The 27,180-nt window shown below is 44.0% G+C and overlaps 1 protein-coding gene across 14 annotated transcripts in view; it reads right to left on the bottom strand.

Annotated features, from left to right (window-relative positions):
* Positions 1 to 27,180, bottom strand: part of PARP16 (poly(ADP-ribose) polymerase family member 16) — a 72,113-nt gene that overhangs the window by 40,234 nt on the left and 4,699 nt on the right. For 3 of the 14 annotated variants that reach the window (XM_079125240.1, XM_079125251.1, XM_079125242.1), the window contains exons 1-6: positions 18,246 to 18,942; positions 10,661 to 10,798; positions 8,007 to 8,213; positions 4,856 to 5,027; positions 3,273 to 3,414; positions 1,348 to 1,429 (exon numbers count right to left, since the gene is read on the bottom strand). In XM_079125240.1, the coding sequence (XP_078981366.1) occupies positions 1,348 to 1,429; positions 3,273 to 3,414; positions 4,856 to 5,027; positions 8,007 to 8,213; positions 10,661 to 10,798; positions 18,246 to 18,416 (912 nt within the window). In that variant the 5' untranslated portion in view covers positions 18,417 to 18,942. The other 11 variants (XM_079125249.1, XM_079125248.1, XM_079125239.1 and 8 more) reach the window with 9 other exon arrangements.

A 27,180-nucleotide genomic window follows, 5' to 3' on the forward strand; every position in this document is an offset into this window, starting at 1 on the left:
AAGACAACTTAGTAATTAGGAAAATATCTTTATTATTTTTGAAATGTTTCAATATTCAATGTAAAAACCATGATAGTGGCTTTTTCACAATTTATAAATTGTAGAAAAATGATTCTTCCCCCTCTTTACAGCAATTTCACTCTGAAATTGGACAGGGTTCCATTACAGCTGAAAATCAGCAGGAAGAAGGGAACAGCAAAGTTGGGCTGCGGCTCTCTAGGCAGCCAAAGCTTTTCCTACACATGAAAGCCCAGGCTGAGTCCTCTGAAGGAGGTTCGATCATATGTTTGTGACACACTGAGTGGGCCTCTGTCTCCAAGGTCAGCAGCCCGCCGATGGCCTATAATGTGGCACTTGAGGCTGGCAGGTCACAATCAAGGCAGCTTCATGAGAATATGAACAGGAGCAAGCCTGAGGCTCAGATCCCTCACTCTAGAACACAGCCAGGAAAGAGGCTGTGCATCCCAGCCAAAGGGTGCTCTAGGTTTAGAAATTTCCTTTTCTTAGTTCACAAAGACTAATTTGTTAAATAGCTATTTTTAAAAAAGTCAGAAAACAAACATTTGGTTCCATTTCAGCTATAATCAATAGTTGATAATTTTTAGAAAAAGATGCCTTGAGTTGCTCTATATTGTTAAGTCTATATTTCTTTTAAAAATCAGGGCCCTGACTCCCTCCTTTCTCATGCATGGTTTGCAGGGAGGGAGGTACAGCTATAGCAGAGGGCTGTTTGTTGATTTGAGAAAACTGTTAAAATGTTTTGCACTCACATACAAGAATGGATGGAATCCAAAAACCATCCCACTGATTTTTATGAGAAACATGACTGTCCCTCTTGGGTGTCTCAAGCCAAAACAAGGCAACCGCCTAGTGATTTATAGTCCCCACTATACACGTTCCGCCTTCCAGAAGGCATTAGAGAAAGGGCCAAGCTCCGCCAGGAATGATTGTAAACATACCACTGACAGCTTGGACACTTTGTTTTTAAATGCAGCAGGACTTTTTCCTTTGGCCCTGGCTGAAGAGCCAACTCCCTAGGTCTGTTTAGCAAGGAGCCGATGGGAGGACTCCCCGGAAAACTACAAGTGAGCGGCCAGGGGTCCCAACTGACTGGAGTGTGGCTGGGAGCATCATCAAAGGCAATCAATACGTTTACGGCATATTAAAAAATTGTCCTGTGGCCCCCAACTAGTCCCCAGGCTTGACCTGGTCGGACATGAGGCACAGGAGGTAGGAAACAATATCATAAGGCACATGGTTGAGGTGGTCCCCACACCAGACCCAGAAAGATTATCTTTTAACGCGATTCCAAAAGTGTTGGAAAGCAGAGGAGTTGATGACACTCACTATGAGGAGCAGCAGCAGATACAGGAACATCATGACCATAAACCAATGGCTGGAAAACCAGGAGAGTTGGCTCGAAGCCCTGCTTAAGGGGAAAAGAGTGATGTTGGCAAGAAGGAAAAAAAAAAATTTTTTTTAAAGTGTATGCAACAAATTCTGGCTCAAAGAAGATGAAATGATGAATTTCATCCTCTGCATAGCCATGAAGTGAAGCTTCATGATGCTTTGCCCAAGAAATCTGGAGCTGTCTGCTCTGGCACCAATAAGCCTTTCAACAGAACATTTTCTAAATGCGCAAAGACAGCTATGCAGTGAGCTCACCCTGATCTTCCCTTTTGTAGGTCCTCTTTTACCTTTTATAACCCATCTTTTCTTAAGCAAGACTTTGGTATCTGTAAGAATGACCTAGCTCAGGGTGTATGCCCAGAGGGTGGCAGGCCACTTAGCAAAAGTCTTTTTCCTTTTAGACATGTACAGATATAAATCTGAGCTGGGAAACCCTCTTTGGCCCACTAGGAGATGTTCAAAATCATCCAAGTGTGCACTTAGACATACTCTAGGAAGAGTGGGAAAAGGAATGGATTTTTTTTTTTTTTTTTAAACTGGGGATTGAACCTAGGGGTGCTTTACTACTGAACTACATTCCCATTCCTTTTTATTTTTTGTTTTTTTGTTGTTGTTGTCTTTTTTTTTTTTTTTTTTTTTTTTTAATTTTCAGACAGGGTCTCACCAAGTTGCTGAGGCTGGTCTCAAAATTGCAATCCTCCTGCCTCAACATCCTAAGTGAAAGGGATTATAGGCATGGGCCAATTGAAATATTCAAGTAGAAGTAGTCAGATTTTTTTTTTTTAAACCCTAAGACTACTGTCCCACAGACTCAGGAACCTCATATAGACTATCCAAGTTTAGGTGGAGGCTAGATTTTACTGGTATATAAAGTCTGGAAGCATGGAAACCATTGGTATGAATAAGAAGAAGTAGGACTTTAAAAGTGACCCCCTTTCTGGTCATACTAGTGCACCAGCTGCTGATCTGCACAGGAAGCTCTACGATGGACTCCAACAACATGACAAGGTCTCAAAGTGACTCTAACCCTTAGAACCTTGTACATCCTCCCACACCACAGTGCTGAGATGGGACTAGACATCCACCATGATTCTTCAGAGCCAAAGGTCCTTATTTGCTGCTCTCACTGGATTTATTTATTGATTGATTATACTGGGGATTGAAATCAGAGGTGCTTAACCACTGAATCCCATCCCCAGTCCTTTTTTATATTTTATTTAGAGACAGGGTCTCACTGAATTGCTTATGGTCTCACTAAGTTGCCAAGGCTGGCTTTGAATTTTTGATCCTCAGGCTCCTGAGTCAGCCTCCCTAGGAGGGATTACAGGCATGTGCCACTGTGCCCAGTTAAGGGTTCATTTATTTTTTGAAGGGTCAGGGATCAAGCACGTTAGTCAAGTGCTCTCACACTGAGCCACACCCCCAGCTTCAACACCTCATTTTGGAGATAAAGCATCTCAGATCCATAGAGGGGCAGGCAGAGGTTCAACAACCATGGGGGGAAGTGACTGAGCTGAGCTGCACAGTTTCAATCAGTGTCCCCTTGCTGCCCTGCCTCTCAGCTTAAATCAGTGGGTTTCAGACCACAATTATGAGCCTACTGGCTAAGGGGTCACCAATCTGGCTTCATTCCATCCCTCAAAGAAAGGCCTGTGTTTATAAATCTTCCTATCGTCTTCACTAGAATACAAGGTCCCTTTAGTGTCAAGAGCACATCTCTGATTCATATGCCCTCCTCACCGTCTCTAGCATAGTACTTTATATACCTTACACAAAGTGGAGGCCGAAGGCTGAAGGGAAAGCAGCCCTGGCAAAGTGAAACCATCACTCTGAATACAGCCTTTAGTTGTTCTCCTTCTTACCTCTTGGGCTGCTTCTGTGAATACACCAGCAAGTACTTCACTCGCAGGAGCTGGTTATTGGTGACCACAAAGTACTTAGGAGGGATGTCGCCCCCTTCACTATGTTTGATTCTCGCTCTTCTTCTGTCTATCTCCTTGGAATCTGAATAAGGCAAGTAAAGCACATCTTTACTGGGGCGTGGTAGGAGGGCAATTTACAATTAACTAAAGAAGCAAAGTAGGAACAGTAATGAGTCAAGTCTCCCGCTCCTAAGGAAGCAGAAGCCCTGGCAGGCTGAGGGGTGAGTCTGTGCGTGTATGTGAAACAGCACTAAACAGGAGAATCAGGCAGGCACGCAGGCAGACAAATGGGGGGAAGGGAAAGGAATAGGAAAATATAAGAGATAAGGAAGGAAAATGCAAGTGAGTGGAAAAAGCAGAAAGAAGCAGCAAATTAATGGCCACCAAAAAAAAAAAAAAAAAATTACTCTACAACTGGGCAGAGGACTTGAACTGAAACAAGGCCCTTAGTGGGTATTTTTAATAAACCATGCTAGATTTGAGCTTCTTGGAATACTTTATTCCACCCTTCCTACCAAGACTATTTTAAAACCAGAAAAACTTTTCCTTTGATCACATGAAAAAGTCTTTACCAAAAAAAAAAAAAAAAAAAAAAAACTAAGTGAACAAAAACAGGGCCAAACTGTGTGTCAGCAGAGGCTGCAAAGTTTTATTTTGATGTTTAATGTCACTGTTTGCAAACTTCCTAAGAATTACAAGTGCAAATATTCATGCCCTCTGGTTTGGGAGTGTAGTGTCGGATCTGTGCCTACTCCTCTGGATTCCAGTTGTTTTATATTAGAGGCCAGAACAGTCAGTTTTCTGAATTCTCCTTTTCTTAGTAAAACTGACAGGCCATTTCTGGAGACCGGAATGACAGTCTGACTCTTCTGCCTTGGAGGAAGACAACACAGCAGGAGGCACAGGGCATGTAGTTTAAGGGACACATCAGGGCAGTGGAGACGGGGCCGCCAGCCAGTCATCTGCTCCCTGGAGAACCTGGGACTTGCTCCCTATGGCCTTAGTTGCCCCTCACATCCTCTGGGGCTCCAGCCCACACCAGGGTAGATCAGAGGATCTGGACCCAGTGTTCTTAGCTCTAGTTTGGCAGATATTTGTTGAATGTCAAGTATATACAGGGCTCTCTGCTGACACCAGGTGCCCAAGAATAAAAAGACATAGTTTCAATTCTTAAGGAGCCCATGTTCTCACCTTACATTCAGTTTTTTTGTCAGATCTTGCCTTCTTCCCAAAGCTTTCCCCTGACCACTTGGACCTGCCATGATTGTTCCTTCCTCGGAGTGGCCTTGTCAGCCTCCTCACCTGGCCCTCCTACTTACCACCTTGAGGTAAATGATCTTTTCCAATGTGTATTCAAACCCTAAAAAGACTTTTCCTTCCTAGAAGGCAGGCCCCATCCTGCATTGCTCTGGACCCAGCTCATCCCTTTGCATGCAATGGGTGTTCCACCCAACAGCTGGGCCAACAAGAACCTGTTACCCCAACAGAGGCTGCAGCCAGGTCTGGACCACATGCTCACTCACCCTTCTTCTTGATTTGGCACTTGACATCTGGATGGTCAATGACCTCACACACGGCCACACAGCTAAGGATGGGGCCAAGGAGGCTGTGCTGCCACCCATGGCCGTGGGGGCTGTAAATGAGGGCCAGGCTCAAGTCACTTGTGAGGTAGGTTCCCTCTCCAAACAAGGATGTCTGGAATGGTAGAGGTCAACAGAAAAGAAGCACACACCGGTGAATGGCACAGCAAGAGGGCACTGGTTTTTTCTTAAATAGAGTTATAAACACAAAATGTTTTAAGCCTTTTAAGACAAAGGATCAAATAACCTGTGACATTAACATAGGGTATATTACTAAACACATTTCCACCTACCAACAGTTTTACTCATTGTGGATTTGGCCACCTAGTCTGGCAAACTAGCAGTTCCTTGTAGTTAAGGTTTAGTGAGAAAAGCAGGTAACAGAGTCCAAATAGACCTCGGTTTAAATTCTCCAACAAGCTGGCAAGTTATATAAACTCTCTGTGCCTGTTTCTACATTCACAAAATGGTGATAATGGTGCCTCCTTCGTAAGGTAATAGTGAGGATTATGATACACAGCAAACATCAAGCAGGACACCCACATATATGAAATGGTGGTGATGACGAGAGGTGGGTGTTCCATCACAGGCTCTTCTGTTACAATGTGTATAGTAAGTCCTGCTACATGACTGCATAAATAGTTGTATCACTGGACTTGCAAAGCAAAGTCACACCCTATGTACAGGGAGGAAGTCGCACATGAGGGAGAGGCTAATCTGAGTCACTACTTGGAAAAGAAATAAGTCTCTCAGAACTGAGGGAAGAAATGAAGAAAAGAGACATGAAAGACAGGGTAAGTTTTACTCTTCTGTGTTGGTGTTGACTAAGAAAATTGCGTCTAAGAGTCTAGGAGACAGCTTCCCAGTGGTGGGTGCTAACTCGTACCCTCCATAAGGAAGCACAGCAGGTGAGGCACCTGCAAGGTGAAAATACAAATCCTTTGACTCTGGTAGACATCAATAATCAACCATGATGGTTGACATAATAATATAATCGTGGCACTTATTCAAACTGCTCAGAATCCTCATAATATCCCAGGTAAATGCGGACCAATGGATGGACTTTGTTATTTGAACTGAAACTCCACTGCTGTCCATGAGCCACAGCAGGACATCTTAAGATGATGAGTAGACTTGAAGAGTTCACTTATGTACATGCTGTGCTCTGGAGGTCAGAAATGTCCTATTCAGTGGCACTAGGCTGCATTTTCTAAGCCTGGTAAGTGAAGCTTAGGGAAAAAGGAAACAAACCTTGGTGAGGCCTTTGGAAGCTCCTTGCCATGTTAAGCAATGTCCCCATGTCTCAAAAGCTGACACAGACCTTCTCCAGGGACCCTCTGATCTGACTCCACATCAATTCTCTCTTTATACCTGCCATGTGTTTGCCCTTCTCAAGACTTGAAAATCTTGTGAAAGGCTGCTATGAGCAGAGGTGCATGAGAGTGAGAAGCTTGGGGTTTCTCTGCCATGAAAATAATTTCACAGCCTCATAGAGCACATGGGCTTCTTCAACCAAGTTCCTCACTGAAAATCCAAATAGAAGAGGCCAAAGAGGATTTGGTTTACCAAAGGACTCTTATAAGATGCCTCTAAACAGCAAACTCCCTGGGGACACTGAAATGAAAGTTGGGTGTACAAGACTATGACTGGCAGGCAGCTTCTCCAGGCTGGCTCCAGCATAAAGTAGAGGCCCTTAGATTCCAGTAGCCTGGCCGTAATAAGAAACTGAGAGCCAGTGTAAACAAACCCGTCATCTTCAGAAAAATCCAACAATGCTAATCAGATGCAGCAGGGCTGGGAAATATCTCCATAGCCTCAGGGCTGCATCAGCCCCAAAAGAGCCCATCCTCATGGAGCCAGCGCCTCACAGACAAGGAAGATGCTGCCACAACGGGGAGGAGCCCACTCCCTCCAGCTACCCCAGGTGCCCTCTCCAATAGCCTATAAAAGCAGCTACTGCTTCCTTGGCACTAAGTACATGAAGAAGCCTTTGTATAATGAACTCTTTCAATTCTCTCATGTACCATAAGGAGAGTCATAGAGGTCTGTTCTATAGAAGAGGAAACTGAGGCTCAGAAAGCTTAAGTCATTTCGCCCAGGAACACAGAGCTGCCAAGTCTGTTCAGCTGCAGGGCCTGTCTGTACCCTTCTTCCTACACTTTAGTGAGGGGTAAAATAAGTGCCAGCAGAGAAGGGGTGGCTGACAGTTTAAGCTTCTAAAAATGGGAGGAAAGCAGCTCAAGAGAGAGGGAAAGGATCTCACCTTGGCACACTGTGGCATACCCCTCATTTTTTCCCAGGGCTGACACTATTAGAATGTCCCCTAAGAATGCGCTTCTCAAACATCAGTGCCTTATGAATCACCTGGGGACCTTTTTAAAGTGTAGATTCTAATCAGGTAGTCTGAAGTGAGCCTGAAACTCCGCATTTCCAGTAAGTGCCCAGGTAATACAGGTGCCATCAGTGGGGGATCACACTGAATAGCTAGGGCTGGCACATACTGGGATCACTGGAGGGTTTTTTAAAGTATACTGACAGCTGGGCACAAGGGTGCATGCCTGGATTCCCAGAGATTCAGAAGGCTGAGGCAGGAGGCTAGCCTTAGCAACTTAGACACTGTCTCCAAATTTAAAAATAAATAAAAAGAACTGGGGATGTAACTCAGTGGTATTATCCATAGATTCAATCCCCAGTCCAAAAATTAAATAATAAATTATGCTGATGTTTGGATCCCACTCCCAGAATCTGATTTAATTGGTCTGAGGGTGCAGCCAGGCACTGGAAATTTTTAAAGCTCCCCAAGTGATATAGATATGCAGCCAAGGTTTAGAACCATGGATGCTTCTCAAACTAATCAGCTTAGGAATCACCTGGAGATCTTGTCAAAATGCAGGGGGCCAAGTGTGGGCCAAGATTCTGCATTTTCTCAGGCTCCCATGTGATGCCACAAATACTGGTCTGCAGACCATACTCTGGGTGGCAAGGCCTTAGTAAACCTATCCACCTCCATGCCACTCTCCTCCAACAAACCCCCAGGGTTCTGGCACACACATCTCCATGCTCTCCCATGTCAGAGGGTGCCCTTGGAGCCCACCTTGTTCAGGTGGCAGTGCAGGCCATTATGAATGATGGAATGGAAGTTTTCTAGGCGGCTACCGTGGAAGGCGTAGATTAGGTCTCGTTCTCCTTTGGTCTCATAAAACTTGGCGTTGGCTGGGTCGAAGTATTCAATTTCAAATAGGAAGTCCGGGATGGGGACAGGTGTGTGAGGAGCACCAGTCAGCTGCTGGATCTTTTCAAACTTGAAAACATGAAAAGAGTCATAATTTTTTTTAGGAAGCTGGTAAAATGTGCTTCAAAAATGGGCCAGGCACAGTGGGACAAGCTTGTAATCCCATCAAATTGGGAGGCTAAGGAAGGAGAATCTAAAGTTTGAGGCCAGCCTCAGCAATTTAGAAAAACCCTGTCACAAAATAAAAACTAAAAAGGGATGCGGATGTAGCTCAGTAGTGAAGGGCCCCTGGGTTCAATCCCCAGTTCCCTCACCCCCTGCCAAAAGTTGTGCTATAAATATGGCCTCCCAAAGACTTGGGCTTGACCTGTACGGACTCCTATGTCATGAGGACAGTCATTAATTTATAAGCAAGTTCAGAGCTTGTAGCACAAGACTGCTTTCCTCTAATAACATTTTTCCCTATAATAGGCTGAGAAGCATAAACTGCTCCTTCTAACTCTCCATCTATATCCTCTGTTCCATCTTTACAATAGCTCATGAGCCAGAAAGGAGAGATAAGTTGCAAAAATAGCCACAGATTTGTTCCTTTTACCCTTGTCTATATACCCCTTTACAATGTGACTTTGTAGTCATGAAATCTACCTCTCCACCCCTTGAATCTGGGTATGGCCATATGATTTGCTTTAGCAATGGAACTTTAATATACATATGTCAGATTTAAAGGGCTTGACCTCTTTGTTTGCTGCTGGAGACCCTTCCATCTACTCCAGGCTAGACTGCTGGGGGAAAGAGCCTCACAGAGAAAGGCCCCAACCACTGAAGTCAACCTAGCTAACACTCCAGAAATGTAAGCAAGGTTACCTTAGGCCAATCAGCTTCAGTTGAGCCCACCCAGCTCAGAAGAACCCAACCAACCCACAGAATCATAAGACATAATCAGTGTTTCTCATTTTATTGGTTAAAGCTGCTAAATTTGGGGAATGGTTTGTTATTCAGCAAAAGCTAATTGATAATAGAAGGGTATGCTCTTTTCTCAAGGAGGATAATCCTTTTCAGGGCAGAGACTACAACCTATAGTAGTTTTCAAATAGTAGGTAACAGACAAAGCCAAACTGTAACAAAGTTTGCCTTTGGGTCATCAATGATTGAAAAAAAGAAGGAAAATATAATAGATATATTTATATTGATGTAAAGCTGCCATGATCCTTCCCTTTGGAAGAATTGTCCCTTCTTCTGAGGTCAAGACCTTTGTAAGTATTAAAGTATCTTTTTATAAAATGATAATTCCCAATAGGCTAACATCCTTAGGACAAATAAAAAGTTGATAATGCTGGGTCTTAACTCCCCACATTTTAATGGAAACTTAACTGATTCATAATAATAAATTGAGAAACCACTGCCATATCTATTTTATATGCAGCACTCAACCTCTAGTAGGTGCTGATGCCCATATGAGATTTAGATAAACAAATGCACCTCAGTTCAACAGAGGACAAGAGCCAAACCCAGGGATCACTCAGGAATTAGTAAGCCTAGCCTTGAATGTGATTTCCTGACTCCCTCTTCAGCCTTCTTTATGTTATTTTACCATTCAACACAGACAGATGCCCCTTAAATCCCAGAACCCAAGGTACCAAATTCTACACCATTTTGAAATTTGTAAAATGGAATGCTCTCAAATTGAAATTGATTAGTTATGTGAATAATAGTACAGATAAACCACTGCTGCCACTCAGAGGAAAGAACACCAGGTCAGGAATCAGGTTCTATACTCTGGACCTCATCATCCCAGCCTGCCCCTGGGAAAACCAAATGATGGAATATCTGACCTGTGCCAGAAACTGTGCTGTGGGGTGACACACCTTTGGTCACTGCCCTGCTTTGAGGTAACTATTAACATTCTCACCTTGCCAATGGGGGAAAGGAGATACAGTGAGCACAGAACTGACATTTTCCACTACTTGTGGCCTGGCTATTTCCTGATGACTGGATTAAGCCCGTGTTTCTTAAGGTGTGGTCAGTGTCTACCCTTATCAGAATCACTGCAGTGCTTATTAAATAAAGTCATACTCAACATTTACTGAGTCCTTAGTATGTTCCCTTAGGTACTGCTCTAAGTGTAAAAATTCATTTACATCATGTTCCCTGATGGAATTATGCAATTATTATCCCCACTTTACAGATGAGTAAACGGAGGTACTGAAGCGCACCCAGTAACCTACTCAAGATCACAGAGATAGTACAAGGCAGAATCCAGCTCTGCACTGCCAGTGTACAGAGTTCCTGGGCCCAACTCCAGGAACAGAATCAGAATCTATAGGGTGAGGTCCAGGAAACTGCATTTTTTACCCCACCCCCAATTTACTCAGTAAAAGGACAAGACATGGAAACTGCATCTTTAACAAGCTGCCCAGGCCATTCTGGTGCACAGAGCTGTCCCAAAGCCACTGGATTCATGCTATCCCACAACCTTCAGCCCTAGGAATCTGTGATCCTACAGACCAAAGTCTCACCTCTGCCTTCCCTGCACTGTGGACTGTCAGGACCTTTGAGGATAAAATCCAGCTCACCAGGTCCCAGGCCCATTGGTCTTCATCTCCAGGCGATTGGAGAAGTTCTTTCAGGCTGGGTAACTTGCTGGCATCTGCAAGCTGAAGCAAGGGAAACGTCCATTAGTAAGGATACTGGACAAAATGATGATCAGGGGCCCTCTAGCGGTAAAGCAGGCCCAATTCACTCACTCCGTATAAAGGAATTTCCCAAAAGCAAGGGAGATTCACAGGTATACCATCCCTTTTCCAAAGAACACCAAACTCTGAAAGTTCTGAACTCTAAACATTCTTTTCTTTTCTTTTCTTAAGTTTGTTCAGTCTTTTTTTAAAAATATTTTTAAAATTGTGAATGGACCTTGTTTATTTATTTATATGCGTGCTGAGAATAGAACTCAATGCCTCACCCATGCTAGGAAAGCACTCTACCACTAAGCTACACCCCCAGCCCTGTTCAGTCTCTATGCTGTATACAACTGATACATTTTGCTGCAGGAATATTAATGCATCTGAGTACAGGATGGTGCCCAGCTGCAGGTGGTACTAAACACATGATGTGAGTAAAGGGTTAGCAAAGCCTCGTCCCTTCAGCATGAAAATCAGCTGGTGCTAATTTGATGTCATGTTTATGGTCTCACCCGCCTGCTTCACTCCCAGGCTTTGTGGTCCTAGCTCAGGGGCCTTTGAGCATCTATTCCATGAGAGGGTAAAGGGAAACATTTAAAAAGCTTAAAAAGGACCCCAGTGGGGATATTAATTATTAATTTAGAAAGCTAAATAATTATGACTAAAAAGTATTCACTGTCATAACAAAGATGATATAAACTGCAGGATGACCACAGCCTGTAATCCCAGCTACTGGAGAGGCTAAGGCAGGAGGATCACAAGTTCCATGCCAGCCTGGGCAACATAGTGAGACCTGTCTCAAAACAAAAAAAAATTTTTGAAGGGCTGAAGATGTAGCTCAGTGGTAGCACATGTGAGGTCCTGGGTTCAGTCCCCAGTGCTGGAAAAAAAAAAAAAAAAAAAACACAAAGAAAAACTACTAAAGGGACAAGGCAAGTCCCTTCTGGGTAGAAGGTGGGGTTAAGTCAGGACTTCTGCACAAAGGAGGAGGTGCTCGTGGTCTGGCCTGCTTCCTGTGCGGTACCAGACACTCACCTGCAACAGCCCAGAGCTCCTCTGGTCTTCCCCTCCCTTCTTTTCTGTTTCTGATCCACACTTGTTATCCCAGAACCACAGCTGAGTCATCTCTCCCACAATTACTGTTCCCAAATCCCATCGGTGAACCCACAGTTCAGACTGAGACACAGGGAGCCCCACAAAAGGAATTCAGCTAGCCAGGCCCCTTTCAAGAATTCGGTTTAGACAGGTGAAAGACACCACTCCCAGCTCCATGCCATACCCAGGCCTCTCCAGAGCTCCATTACGGGGTCAATCCTCTCCCAGTCCTCCTACTGCCACCTGCTCAGTCAGGGTCCCCATTGGGTAGTGCCCTTCTGGCCTCCCATTGGCCCACACTCTTTAACCCCTTAACTGACCTCCCTTCAGTTCCATTTCAATTGTCACATTGCTCCAACAAGTCTGTTTTAGTAGAACCTTTTGAGGATCAAACCACAAATAAGATTGCAGACAAAACAGTTTGCCCAGTTAAGTGTTAAGTTTCAGATTTTTTTTTTTTTAATTTACTTTAATAGAGTGGGTCTCACTATGTTGCTCAGACTGATATTGAACTCTTGGGCTTAAGCAATCTTCCTACCTCAGCCTCCTAAGTAGCTGAGATTATTGGCATGTACCACAGTGCTACCCACTAAAAACTTTTTAGTATAAATATAATTCATGCAATACTTGGGTCACACTTATACTGTGAAAAATACCTGTTGCTCATCTGAAATTAAAACTTAACTAGGTGGCCTATATTTTTATCTGCTAAATAGTAACATTCTTAATAAGGCCCTTGGGAATCTGGTCTGGCTTCTCCACCTATCAGTAACTCCTGCCACAAACCCCCCCGCTCCAAACCCCAAATTATGTTTTTTCTTCAGGCTTCTGCTGATGCCTGGCAAGACATTCCACTCAGTCTTCAAGGCCAGCTTATAGTCACCTCCCCTGTAAAGTCTTCTCTAATCATCCACTACCTCTGTACTAAACAATTATGGCAGAGTTCCACATTGGTAACTTGACCCTCTGGAGCAACCTCAAATCTGCTGGGACAAATACTCCCTGAAGACCAATCACATCTCATTTTTCCTGGAGCTCTAGCATCCATCCAGGAATCTGGCACAAAGTTCAAAACACAACAACAGCTACCATTTCATTTGTCAAACCATTGCTATGTGCCAGGCACAGGGCTCAATGCTGTGCACATGTTGTCTCATTTATTCTCACAATAACCTATCTTGTAGGTGAGGAAATTGAGACTTAGAGCACTAAGCACTTCACCTAGGGTCACACGGCTATTCAGTGGCAGGGTAGGGACATATGAAACCAGGTGGTCTTACTCCAGAGTTCATTCTAATCATGTTACTCTCCTATCAAATGAATGGGAATTTTTAGTAATGGCTGAATATTTTAGCCCAAAGGAGCAATCAGGTAAAATTTTAAAAGGCTGCTTGGGAGGCTAATCTTGCATGTTATTAGAATTCTCACTCCACTCTCCATCTAATACAAGACAGTGAGTGCCTTTGCGTAAGGTCTGCCAAAGGTAGGGACAACGATGTTACGTATAGTCTGGAGCAGAGGCAAGAGACAGAAAATTTCCATGTAGACAATAGTTTTGAACAACAGCTCATGACAATGGAAAGCATTTGTCCACAACTGGATGGAGCAGAAGGAGCATTCAGGAGGAAGGAAGGCATCCCTGGGGATTCTGGAAGAGGGAAACAGAAAGGCTTAGGGAGCAGGCAGGATGAAGTGGACCAGGAGTGATGGCGAGGATTTTGAGGCTGAGCACAGAGCACTCCAGGTGGGGGGAAAGAACATGGCAGACAGGCAGATAAGTGAACAGGCAGGTGCACAAAGGTAGGTCCAGGGCTTACATGCCCCCAGGGTCAGAGAGGTGAAGAAAATGAGCAAGGGGAGTTGGGGAAAGAGTGGTGAGTGTTGACTGGAGTCCCCAGCCTTGTAAAGGGCCCAGCCACCAACCTTGAGCTCTAGTGGTTGCTGCCTAAGGGCAACTTCCACCAAGGCCTTGCAGCCTTGGTGTATTTTTTGTTTTTAATTTCCCTAATTCTAAAACGCTACAAAACAAACAAATCTGTCTGCCCACAGACCACACTTCTGCAGCCTCTGCTACCGGGATTGAGGAAGGATCCACCTGGAGAGAAGAGGGGGGGTGGGGGGAGGCCTGACTGGTGGGCAGAGCTGAGAGCCAAAGGGGTTTGAGAAGGGAAGCCTTTGGAACCAGCATGGGACAATGGAGAAGAGAGAAGGCCAATGAACTGGAAGGAGGCAACTCAACCTTCTGGCTTTGAGCAGGTGACAGGGCAGTCTGGGAGACAGTCTGCAACCACACAGGTCACAGGCTTTGGGGAGGCTCAGGAATCTGTTTTTACTAATTTTGTCACTGGTGATTCTTACCATCAAGAAAATGTTGGAGCTACCCGAGTGTAGATGACAGGCAATGTCCTCGAAATGTGTGGTAGCAAGAAAGAAAGAACTGAAAAAATTATTTGTCTAGTAAGTTATAATTACTAGACATGGGTAGAGGTGCTAAAAAGGAAATGAACCAAAGGTCACCAACCTCCACAACTGAACAGTGGCACCTAGAAGAGACAGAGATGGGCAAGAGGGGTGTAGCTGGTGGGATTCCAGATGGATACTGGAGAGGCAGACCCTACAGTTCCACACAGGTATACCTTGCTTTACACAAACCTAAGGTATGAAAATTCAGATTTATTAAAACAGATTGGGGGTCAGAGTCTATTTTACAAAAGAACTCTTATGATAATCCTTTAAAGCAGTGGTCATCCATGCTAACACCACTTGGGAGCTTTTAGAAGTTGCAAAACACCAGGGAGCAAGAAAATGGCATGCCACCAGCACATCTCCTGACTGGTTGATGGTGATGGGGAAAATAAAAGAACTATGACACTGAGTTATGATGAAATGAGGTGGGCCTCGTGGTGCACACCTGTAATCCCAGCAGCTCAGGAGGCTGAAGCAGGAGGATCACAAGTTCAAAGTCATCCTCAGTAACTTAGTGAGGCCCTAAGCAACTTAGCAAGACACTGTCTTAAATAAAAAATAAAAAGGGCTGGGGATGTAGCTCAGAGGTTAATCACCTTTGGGTTCAATCCCAGTACCAAAAAAAAAAAAAAAAAAAATTAAATCAGTTACATTAGAGACAGCTCAGGACAGGGCCAGGAAAGCAGTAAGTGCTATTAATGTTGTGAAAGTGCTATATACTAGATTATTATTACCAATCAAATGTCCCTCTCTACTGCTCACCAATCTGCTGAGGAAGGCCTGCATTTCCTAAATGGCTGGGAAGGGAGGAAGTGATTGGTTCCGACCCATCCCTCTCTCTACCATATCATCATTCCCTAGGCAGAGCCATCTTCTAGGCATCTTCTAGCCATCTTCTAGGCACATACCCATAAGCAATCATTTCACATCATATCTATGTTTATATCCAATCTTTTTAGAGCTGTGCCCTTTTTCTTTCCCCACTATTCAGATGCCATCTTTAAGAGAAGCAGGGAAATAAAAAGGTAAACTGAGAGACTGAGACTCATACCTTGAAATATCAAGTATGTACAGAAAGGGAAACTTTATTGGACTGGAATAAATCTAATTGTTATCATTTCTCACCACCCAGAAAGAGAAATGAAAATCATCAAATCAGCTAACAGGAAAATTTAAAAACTGCATATTTTCTGCAAACAAACAAAAGATTCCCAGTGCCTGGGCTACACCTCAGATCAATTAAATCGTAATCTGTAATGAGGGGACCCAGACATCAATTTTTTTTTTTTTAAAGTTTTTCAGGTGATTGCAAGGCCAGCCAAGGTTGAAAACCTTATAAAGAATGATTTCCCCCCAGGAAATGTCAATATTCAATTTCCAATCTGGAAATAAGCATCAGAGGCCTTCCTCAGAAAACTGTTAAAGACTTTGAACCAACAATTTCACCTCTTAGAATTTATCTCAAGAAAATAACAAGAAATAGAAACAATGATTAATGTAGACGGATATAAGAGCAAATCCTAAAAACTGTGAAGGAAGCATGTACAAGGTCTTGGGGGATGGCATCAATAGGAGAGAAGTCAGAGAAAAGCTTAAACAAGTTTTAACACAGACATTAGAAAATCATCTGTCTAGACAGTGCAAGTCAGAGACTGGAAAGAAAACATACAATGTACCCTTACTCCTGAATTCAAGACCAGGAGACCCAAAATGGTAGATGGTAAGAAGGTAAGCCAGATGCACTGCTTTCCAGATTGTTATGTGCATGAAGTACCCCAGGATCTTAATAAAATGCAGATCCTGGGGTTGGAGGTATGGCTCAGTTGTAGGACGCACACTTAACATTCCTGAGAACCTGGGTTCAATTCCTGACACTGAAAAACCAAAAACAAAAGTTCACCTTTGAGGCAGATACAGGTTAGGATGCCAAGTTCTCTGGTTCATTACAATAAAGCATGTGACATGTGGTGAGAACGAAATCTAAAATGTGCATGCCCCCAGAGATGGTGCCTTCTCCTGGGAAACAGCCGATTCTAGTCATGCCTACAGACTGCCAAGAATCTGCAGTGTGAGCTATTCTCTCAACAGTCATGCCCAATAAGGAAGATGGTAACAGAACTGGATGATTGGAGTCTGCCAGTGGTCCTCCAGAGAAAGGGTGACTGAATGGGACTGGCATAATGGGGGGCAGTCTATACCTATAAAGGAGAAGACTGAGACTAAGTTGCTGATGGTGCCCTGAGGGTTTATAGAAATTGGGGAAAGTTATGTCCCCCATTTGACAGCAATTTTGAATATCTTTGAGGAGGGGAATGGAATAGGGTGAGCTCTATCAGGGGCACTTGTACTTTTTTGGTATCATTTGGAATTTTTTTATTTTTAAGGTACTGAGGATTGAATCCAGGGATGCACCACTGAACCACAACCCCATCCCTTTTAATTTTCAGACAGGATCTTGTGAAGTTGCCCAGGCTGGCCTCACACTTACAATCCTTCTGCCTTGGCCTCCTGAGTAGCTAGGAGTAAAGTCACGTGCCACTATGCCCAGTCATTTGTATTTTTTATGAGAATATATTCAAACATTACTTACATAGTTAATTTTTTTTTGGATGGCAATTGGGATCTAACCCATAAAAATAAAATTTTAAACAGCATGAACAAATCAAACCAATACACGGCTCCCTCTGCAAGTATCCCACATTCATCAAATAAACCCAATTTGGTTTGCCAAATAGATCTTCAGCAGAAAACAATATGTTGAGCATTCTAGCCTACTTGGAGGTATCTTTCTTGATGACATGCAACTAAATTGTGGGGCATCATTTCCAGTGAGTTTGGTCCCTCTGATCTTCACCTCTCCTCCACACCTCCTAAACAGGTTTCTCTCTCACCCTGCCACCACAAGGCTCTTTCAGAAATGCACCTCACCAAATGGACCTCACCAATGCTCTGCCCTCCCGAGGACAACAATCTACATATGTAGTGTAGATTTTTGCATTTATATATTCACAAATGACACTGATGTATAATTTTCTTTCCTAGTATCAGCCTTAAGAGATTTTGTATCAAGACTATGCTAGCTTCTTTTTCAATACTTCAGGAGAATACATATAAAACTGGAATTGCTTATTCCCTCAGTGATTGGTAGAACTCACCAATGAAGCCAACTAGGCCCCAGAGTTTTCTTCGAGGGAAAACCTTTGACTACGAATTCAATGCCTTTAATGATTATAGGCTATTTCAATTTTCTATTTTTTAATTGAATCATATGGTGAGTTATACCTTTCTATGTAACTCCAAAGATTTGAACTACAAAGATAACTGATAAATGGACTGCTGATCCTAAGCTGAACTCTGCAAGAAATTAAATGCCTTGTGACTCATCAGAGAAATAACAGCTCACATGTGTACTATGTGTTACAGTTTATAAATGTACTGCCCATGTATTACTGCATTTGAAGATCAAAGTCTGAGAAGTTTTGGTAACTTTGGGTGTCTAATTTGCAAAGGGATGGGTAACTTCTTATTTAATCAAAACAGCTGATTCATATCAATAGCCCATTGCTAGTCAGGCTAGGAAATTTTGTGGAGGACTATGCCACTATTAAATCTCTCCCTTCACTCCTTGCAATCACTTGTCATTGACACGAGGAAGCAGTCACCAAACTGCAGTGATTGAGAGTGTGTTCAGAAGGGTGTTAAGAGTTTTCTCAGCTGGTGGAAACCTTCCTTCAGGCCAGGCTGGGAATAAAAAGTCTAAGGGTTGGCACGTTTACTAACACGGGAGGAGCAGCTACTGCCTGGGTGCACAGACCACTTGGCTCAGGATGCAGAGGGCAGCGCCCAGACAGAACACACTCACCAGGGCCTCGAAGTCCTTACAGTTGTGGCGGGTGTAGGAGGCGGGGAAGGGCCGCAGCACCGAGTCGCGCTTGTAGCTCTGCAGCGCAGAGGCGAAGAGGCTGCACCGGAGGTCGGCGGCCAACACGTCGCGGCCTGCCGCCTCCTTGGCGGCCGCCCTGCAGGGCTGCATCCCGGGTCGCGGCGCGTTGCTGAGGGAGACACGCGGGTCAGGGGCGAGGGCCCAGCCTACGGTCAGCGAAGGACCTGAGCCCAGGGACAACGGGACGTCGCGGGCCGGGGTTCCCAGGCCCGAGGAGCAGCTAGGCAGGGAGGTGAGATGACAGGGGTGAGAACATGCTGACGAGGGTCCTCTGCCGGGGCGCAGGCTACCGAGCAGACAAGCCGGTTGAGGAAAGACCCAGCCGAGACCGGTCAGTACCAGGGATAATTGGGCCGGGGATCCCAGGCCCGGGGAGGGGCTATGACAGCGATGAAATGACAAGGGCAGGAAGGCGAAGACACGTGTTCTCCGCAGGGGCTACCCTAGTTGGGGACAGCCCCTGGAGGACGACCGGCAGAGCCAGGGAGCCGCGCGTGCCTTCCTGCCCCGCCTCCCCCCGAGCCGCCGAAACCCCGGCGCTGGCCCAGCTGCCCGCGGCGTCGCCTGCGCTCGCCAGCGGCGCACGTCTGCTCGCCATGCCCGCCCGCCCGATCGGCTCCGACGCCTGGGCCTACCTCCCCACCCCGCCGCCGCGCTCCCACGCTGCTCCGCGCTCCTCCCAGCTGAGCAGAGTACCCGCCCCTTCCCGCGTCCGCCTCTCCGCTGCGCAGGTTGTGCCCGCCCACTCCGAACCCAAGGGTCTGGGCTAATATGGGTGCGGCCGCCGGCGAGTGACAGGCGAAGTCTCCTAAGCAGCTGCAAACCATCTTCACTGCAGCCCCTGGTAGGAACTGACTCAGGCTCCCTCTTGACCCGCTCCAGGACTTGATTTTGTCCTAGCTCAGCAGGCTGCGTCTGCCTTTCTCACCTTGGGGAACTATTTCCTGATCTCCCTCTTGAGTTATTTGCCTCCAAGACAGACTGGCTGCACAGAAGGAGCCATTTAACAGTCAGAGAAACTGAGGCTCACAGTGGTACAATGCTTGCTCAAAATGCCATAGCCAGGGGCTGAGGTTGTGGCTCAGTGGTAGAGTGCTTGCCTGACATGGTGAGGCACTGGATTGGATTCTCAGCACTGCATATATAAATAAATAGTATATCGCCAACAAAAAATATATATATTAAGGCCATAATCAGACCCAAAGGCCTTTTAGCCTCTATAATTCTCTGAATTGCTTGTGACTGGCCACAAATGCCCCAAGTTCCTTCTTTGGAGGGCTCTTTGACAGGGAGTCTGGGGAAATAAGTAACAGAGGCAGAGGAAAACAGTGAACTAACCCTACAGACGCAAGAAGACTAGAGTCTCTCCCCCTACCTCACTAGTGAAAACACCACAGTTTGTCTTCATGGTCAAATGGAAATCTAAACACAAGACGTTGGAGAATTCCTAGATCAAAAACCCCCACAACAGCCCGCGCACACACTCACAACCCTTCCAGAATCCTCTAAGAGAGAAACTTCCCCTCCCTGAGCATCCAGGTGTGGGGTCAGGGAAGACTGGTCCATGCCATTGCATGACTTTAGGAGGTAGAACAGGACCAGACTCCTAGACTCTATGGTGCTTCCCAGCACAAACAGTAGGTACAGGCTACTCCCAGAAGTCCACATCATATCTGTGGTTGTTGTCAGAGGCATGGACTGTTGGAGAACCACCCAAAAGTGATAGCCTTATTGTTAGGTGGGAGTTCAGGGACACCAAGATGGTGGAGGCAGAGTGTAAGAAGGATTCTGATGAGGACAAGACAGAAAGACCAGTCATGTTCCTGTTTAGTATAATTCCCATTACCATGACGATTCCTGCCACTGAGGACTTATCACCATGATAACTCCCGCCACAAGTTCTGCATTTTAAAATGACCAATGGGGGTAAAATGTGCAGTATTCTAACTAGGTTTTCTAAAGTAACCAATGGGGGGGGGGGGGGTTTGGAAAGTATTTTAAAGGGCTGGGGAATAGCTTGGTTGGTAGAGTGCTTAACTTGCATGCACAAGGCCCTGGGTTCAATTCCCGGAACCACAAAAAAACAAAAAAAAAAAAAAGGAAAATATTTTAATCGGGTATCATAAGATAACCTGAAGGATATGGAGAATAAATCCAAAGGACATTTACCCCTGTTTGCAGCTGTTCCCCCACTCGCCTTATGGGGTAAAATTGAAGTTTTTGTCATTTAAAGACCCAGACCTCAGCCAAAGTGAAAGAACACAAAAGGAACCCGCACCTCACTGGCTCCTGATCCTGAACCTAATGGGTCAGTGGACCCCAATACAATGAACCCCAGGAATTACCCTCCTGTCCTACCCTAAATGAAACCTATATAACCCAGATCCTTGCTTCAGCCCACCCTCATTTTCTGCCTAGAAAATGAGCTATGCCAGGGATTCCACCAATTAACTCCACAGCCAAATTCTGAATAAAGAAAAGCTTGCTGATACGAGGTTTGCGTCCCTCTCGAATGGGGTAAGGTCTTCAATCCGTTCCTATAGGGAGGGGAACATAGCTCAGCATACAAAACACTAATTTCTAGACACACCGCCTGATCCTCTCTCTCTTCCTCAGCCCACTCTGCTCCACCTTACAGACTGCTACTTTCAGCTTTGCCTTAAATAAATCTGTACTTTGCCTGTTAATTGTGTGTGTGTCTTGCTCAATTGTTTGTACGGGACACCAAGGACCTGGACTTCGACTGGCCATCCCAATGGTAACATTATGGCCTCAAATAAGGGAACCAAAAGTCCTGGGGGGGTCTCATGGAACCCAGCAACTACAAGGTTACTGAAGCTGCTGGGCAAGAGATATGGGAACCATCCATCATTCCACTTCTTCACTTGCAAACATAAGACAAAAACCACTGCTTGATACCTCCTTGACCTCAAGTATTGTTGGTTACGTGAATACAGGAAATTTGTTTCTCCGAACAGATATTCTCACTTGAAATGAGAATCAAGTGATAATATCCATGACACTCTCTGGATTTTTGTGTGTGTGTGTGGTATTAGGAATCCATGCATGCTGGGCAAGTGCTCTACCATGGGCTGCACTACCAGCTGTAATTCTTTTAAAATATTATTTTCTTGGTAATTGCTTTAGGGCTTACCATATACATCATATCAGAGTCAGCTTCAGATTTATACTAAATTAATTCCAGTCAGATACAAAAATATAACTCCTATAGCACTCTATTCTCTCCCCCATCTCCCCCCCCCCTTTGTGTGTGTGTGTGTGTGTGTGTGCGCGTGTACAGGTGATTGAACCCGGGGTGGAGCTTATGCTGCCGAGCTACATCCAGTCCTTTTTTTTTTCCAGAAAGGGTCCCCCTTAGTTGCTGAAGGTCTCACTGAATAGCTAACGCTAGCCTTGAACTTGAATTTACAATCCTCTTGCCTCACCCTCCTGAGTCTCTGGGATTATAGGTGTGTGCCACTGTGCCCTGTCCCTTCTTGCTCTTTGTAGCACTATTGTTATTCAGATTATGTCCATAAATGTTACCAACCCAACAACACATTACTACTTCATATAATTTTATTTCTTTTAATAAAACTAAAGGAGAGCAAGTATATATTTACCATTTTGTTATATTAATCCTATTCATCATTTCTAGTTCTCTTAATTTGTTTTTGTGAATTTGAGATACTATCTGAGGATATTTCTCTTTTTTTTATACCAGGGATTGAACTCAGGGGCATTTAACCACACTGAACCACATCCCCAGACCTTTATTTAGAGACAGGGTCTCACTCAGTTGCTTAGGGCGTCACTAAATTGCTGAGGCTGGCTTTGAACTTGCAATTCTCCTGCCTCAGACTCCTGAGCTGCTGGGATTACAAGCATGCACCACCATGCCCAGTTTATTTATGTTTTAGTGCAGGATATTGTACCTTGCAGGGCCTTGTTCATGCTAAGCATTCACTGTACTACTGAGTTACATCCCCAGTCCCTACATGTTATTTTATACAACTGTCTTTTAAATCAATTAAAACAAGAAAAGAGGAAGCTGGGGGTGTAGCTCAGTGGTAAAGTATTTGCTGAGCATGCAACGACAGGCCCTGGGTTTGATCCCCTTCTTGCAAAAGAGGAAGGAGAACAAATGTACATTAATACTGCCTTATACAATTTACTAATTACCTTTACTGATGCTCTTTCTTTTTTTAAGGGGACTCAGACTATCATCTGAGGTCACTTGCTTCCAGCCTGATGGACTTCCTTATTGTTTTTTGCCTGGGATTAAACCCAGAGACTCTCAAATTCTAGGCAAGTCCTCTACTGTTGATCTACACCCCCAGTGGTTTTAGTATCTATTTCTTGAATGGTGGCTCTCAGTTTTGTTAATCTGATAATTTCCTTCATTTCTGAAAAACAGATTTGCTGAATATACAATTCTGGTTGGCATTTTGTGAGGGAGAAGGTCTTGGAGCACTGCTAGTAAGTGATGCCACCACCCTCTGGCCTTCATTGTTTCTTCTGACAAGTCAGCTGTCAATTTCGTTTGGGCTGCTAAGGTTCTGACCTTACTGATTTCAAGATTTCCTCCTTTGAGTTTGACTTTCTTTCTTTCTTTCTCTTTCTTTCTTTCTTTCTTTCTTTCTTTCTTTCTTTCTTTCTTTCTTTCTTTCTTTCTTTCTTTCTTTCCTTCTTTCTTTATTATTATTATTTTGGATACCAAGGATTGAACCCAGGGGTGCTTAAGCACTTAGCCACATCACTGAGCCACATCCTCAGACCTTTTTTTTTTTTTAAGTTGCTTAGAATCTCACTAAATTACTGGGCCGGCTTGAACGTGCGATCCTTCTCATGCCTCACCTCCCAAGTCACTGGGATTACAGTTATGTACCACAATGCCTGGCTTGGCTTTCAAAACTTTTACCATGATGTGTCTGTTTATGACTCTCTTTGCATTTATATACTTGGGAGTTCATTGGACTTGTTGGAGTATAGATGATTATTTTTTGTTAAATTTGAGATTTTTTTAGTTACTTTTTTTCTTCTAAGATTTTTTTTTCTGTTCCTTTTTCCTCTCTCTCTGTACTCCCATTACACATATGTTGGTATACTTAATAGTACACACATTTGAGGTTTTGTTAATTTTTCTTATTCTCTTTAATTTTTGGATTACATAATCTCTATCAATCTGCCAGGACTAGTAGCTCACATCTATAATCCCAATTACTCTGGAGTCTGAGGCAAGAGGAGTGTAAATTTGAGGCCAGTCTGGGTAACTCAGCAAGACTACCTCAAAAAATTAAAATTTTTTTGTGTGTAGGGCGGCTAGGGATCAAACTCAGGGCCTAACACATGCTAAACAAGGGCTCTACCACCAAATTGCATTCCCAGCCTTCAAAATAATTCTAAAAAGGGGAAGAGATGTAGCTCAGAGGTATACTGCTTACCTAGCATATATCAAACCCCAGTACTACAAATAAAAATATCTATCAACTTATCTTTGTATTTGCCAATTCTTCTGTCAGTGCATATCTACTATTCAGACCTTCTATCCAGTTTTTAATTTTGATTATTATAATTTCAACCCCATCATTACCATTTGATTCTTTTAAATCTTTTCATTTATTTATCTATCTATTTACTTAGTGGTACTGGGGGTTGAACCCAGGGGCACTCTACCACTGAGCTCCATTCCCAAACCTATCTATCTGTCTGTCTATCTATCTATCTATCTATCTATCTATCTATCTATCTATCTATCTATCTATCTATTTTGGTGCCAGAGATTGAACCCAGGGGCACTTAACCACTGACCCACATCCCCAAGCCTATATTTTTTATTTTGATACAGGGCCTGGCTGAGTTGCTTAGGGCCTCACTAAATTTCTGAGGCTGGTTTTGAATTTGCAATCCTCCTGCCTCAGCCTCCTGAACTTCTGGGATTACCGGTGTGCACCACTGTGCCTGTTTTTTTTTTCTTTTTTTAGACAATGTCTTGCCAAGTTGTCCAGGCAGGCTTCCAACTTGCCCTCCTTCTGCCTCAGTCTCCTGACTAGCGGGGATTACAGGCACATGCTTAGAAATTCATTTTTTTAAAAAAGAACCAGCAGGGTACTGTAGCACACACCTATAATCCCAGCTACTTGGGAGACTGAGGCAGGAAGATGGCAAATTGGAGGCCAACTTGGGCAACTTAGTGAGATCCTTTCTCAAAATAAAAAGTAAAAAAGGCTGAGGGTGCAGCTCAATAGTAGAATGTCATAGAATGTCATGAGTTCAATACCCAGCATCACTAAATAAATTAATCAATTAAATAATTTTATCTCCTGATATTCTGTATTTCATGTGACACTGTCCTCCTACCATCCTTTTCTTCTTTAATCATAGTTTCCTTTAGTTCCTTGAATTTATTTATAAAGCCTACTTTGAAAGCTTTGCCTGTTAAATCTGACTCTGGTCATTCACAGTGTCTTGCCTGATTTGTGTTCAGTGTGTGAGTAATACTTTCCTGTTTCTTTGTCTCATAATTTTTGTTGCTGTTGGAGACAAGACATTTTAGATAATATATTGTTACTAGTCCCTGCAAGTCTGGGTCGTGTTGATATTTGCTTATTTACTTAGTGACTGCACTATTTCAGTGGAGTCTCTCTCACCTTTCAGTATTAAGCCTCTGATGTTGCTGCTCCTGGGACAGCCGTGGGGACCCGTGGACAGTGGTTTCTGCAGAGCTTTCTTTAATTGTCTTTACATAAGCACATCTAGCTATTAAAACCACTGATTGCTATGTGATTGCTTTGTTGTTTTCAACAATATCCTGGAGTACGAATTGCTGCACAAACAAAATTGTTTGGCTCCTTTGAAGGAATAGTTAGTTCCCTAGGTCAGTGTTTAAGATCTGTTTTACTCCAGGTGGGCTCCTTCTACCTGTCTCTCCCTGGCCAACCAGCCGGTCTATGCATTAGCCCACAAGACCAAGGAGTTTTTTTAGTTGTAAATGGACACAACTTTGTTTTATTTATTTTTATGTGGTGCTGAGGATTGGACCTAGAGCCTCACACGTGCTAGGTGAGTGCTGCACCACTGAACCACATCATCAATCCAGTCGACACTGTTTTCCAGAGGTTCCTCCATGCTCTATTGCAAATAAGGTCAGTTCTTTTAGGGAAAGATTAAACTTCTCCCTGCACCCCAGCCCCTGGCAAAAATCTCTGAGCCAGGGCTCTGAAGTTGGAGACAATAACAAACCTATCTCTTGTTGACACTCCTGCTCTGTAAGCAATGTGCTCCCCCGACACCAAGGTCCTTTCGATTGGCTTCTCCTATCCTATATGCTTACCTTGACAGCTGGAGCAAATATAACTGGGTGCCCAGTTTTCTTAGTGGTACTGTGTCCAAGGTACAGCCTCTTTCCCACAAGTTGGGGTCAGGCAGAAGAAGGGAGACCCTACCACTCAGCTACACTGGCCCAGAAGTTATTGTGTCCATCTACAACTAAACACACACACACACACACAAAAAAAAAAAAAAAAAAAAAAAAACAAGGGCAACTGGGTGTGGATACATGGGGACGCTGAACAGTCTTCACAATTTTTCTGTAATTAAAAAAAATTTTCTGAGAAATAAAGTCCACTAAAAAAATAATTAGGGGTGGGGGTGTAGTGGTGTAGCATACCCCAAGCCCCAGGTTCAATTCCAGGCACTGCAAAGAAACAAAAAAATTCACCAGGCATGATAGTACTCACCTGCAATTCTCTCGTACTAGGGAAACTGAAGCAGGAGGATAGCAAGTTTGAGGTTAGCCTAGGCAACTTAACAAGACTTTCTCTAAATAAAATAAAAAGGGCTGGGGCCATGCACAGTGGAGCATGCCTATAACCCCAGTGGCTCCGGAGGCTGAAGCAGGAGGATGGCGAGTTCAAAGTCAGCCTCAGCAAAAGCGAGGTGCTAAGCAATTCAGTAAGACCCTGTCTCTAAATAAAATGTAAAATAGGGCTGGGGATGTGACTCAGCTGTCAAGTGCCTCGAGTTCAGCCCCTGGTACCAAAAAAAAAAAAAAAAAAAAAAAGTGTCAAAATGCAATCTGTAAAAATAAAATAAATAAATAAATAAATAAATAAATAAATAAATAAATAAGCAGAAAAACGGGGGGACTGGGGACTTAGCTCAGTGGTAAAACGCTTGTGTAGTATACATGGGGTCCTGAGTTTAAGTCCCAGTACTGGAACAAAAAAAAAGGAAAGAAAGAATGAATGAATTCTTACCAGAAATATTTCAAGGCCCAGGGCGAAATGAAAATGCAGTGCTCTTTTCAAAAATTATTAAGAATTTCATTAAGGCAGCAGCAGAATTGGGACCTTCTAAGCATAAGACCCTATGCAACTGCACAGACTGCTTGCCCATGAAGGTCAGCCTGTCTACCACAAACTCGGCGCTTAATTATGATCATAAAAGTTATCGTTCAAACAAGAAAAAAAAATTGCCCACTTTCATCACTCATTTTGATGTCTCTGCCAGAGATTGCAGCCAGTTAAATAAAACAAGAAAAATGAATAATAAAAAGAATAAGAGTCAGATATGGTGGTGCACACCTGTAATCCTAGTGAAGCAAGAGGCTGAGGCAGGAGAATCGCAAGTTCAGCCAGCCTCAATAACTTATTGAGGCCCTAAGCAACTTGGTGAGGTCCTGTCTCAAAAATTAAAAATAAAAACAGAAAAAAGGACTGGGGATGTGGCTCAGTGTAAAGCACCCCTGGGTTCAATACGTGGGAGAAGGAGATGGACAGGAGGAGGAGGAGAAGGAGGAGGAAGAGGAGGAGGAGAGAAGGAAGCGGGGGAGGGGAAAGGGAGGGGGAGGGGA

The sequence above is a fragment of the Sciurus vulgaris genome, assembly GCF_902686455.1.
Source record: "Sciurus vulgaris genome assembly, chromosome: 2".
NCBI classification, from domain to species: Eukaryota; Metazoa; Chordata; class Mammalia; order Rodentia; family Sciuridae; genus Sciurus; species Sciurus vulgaris.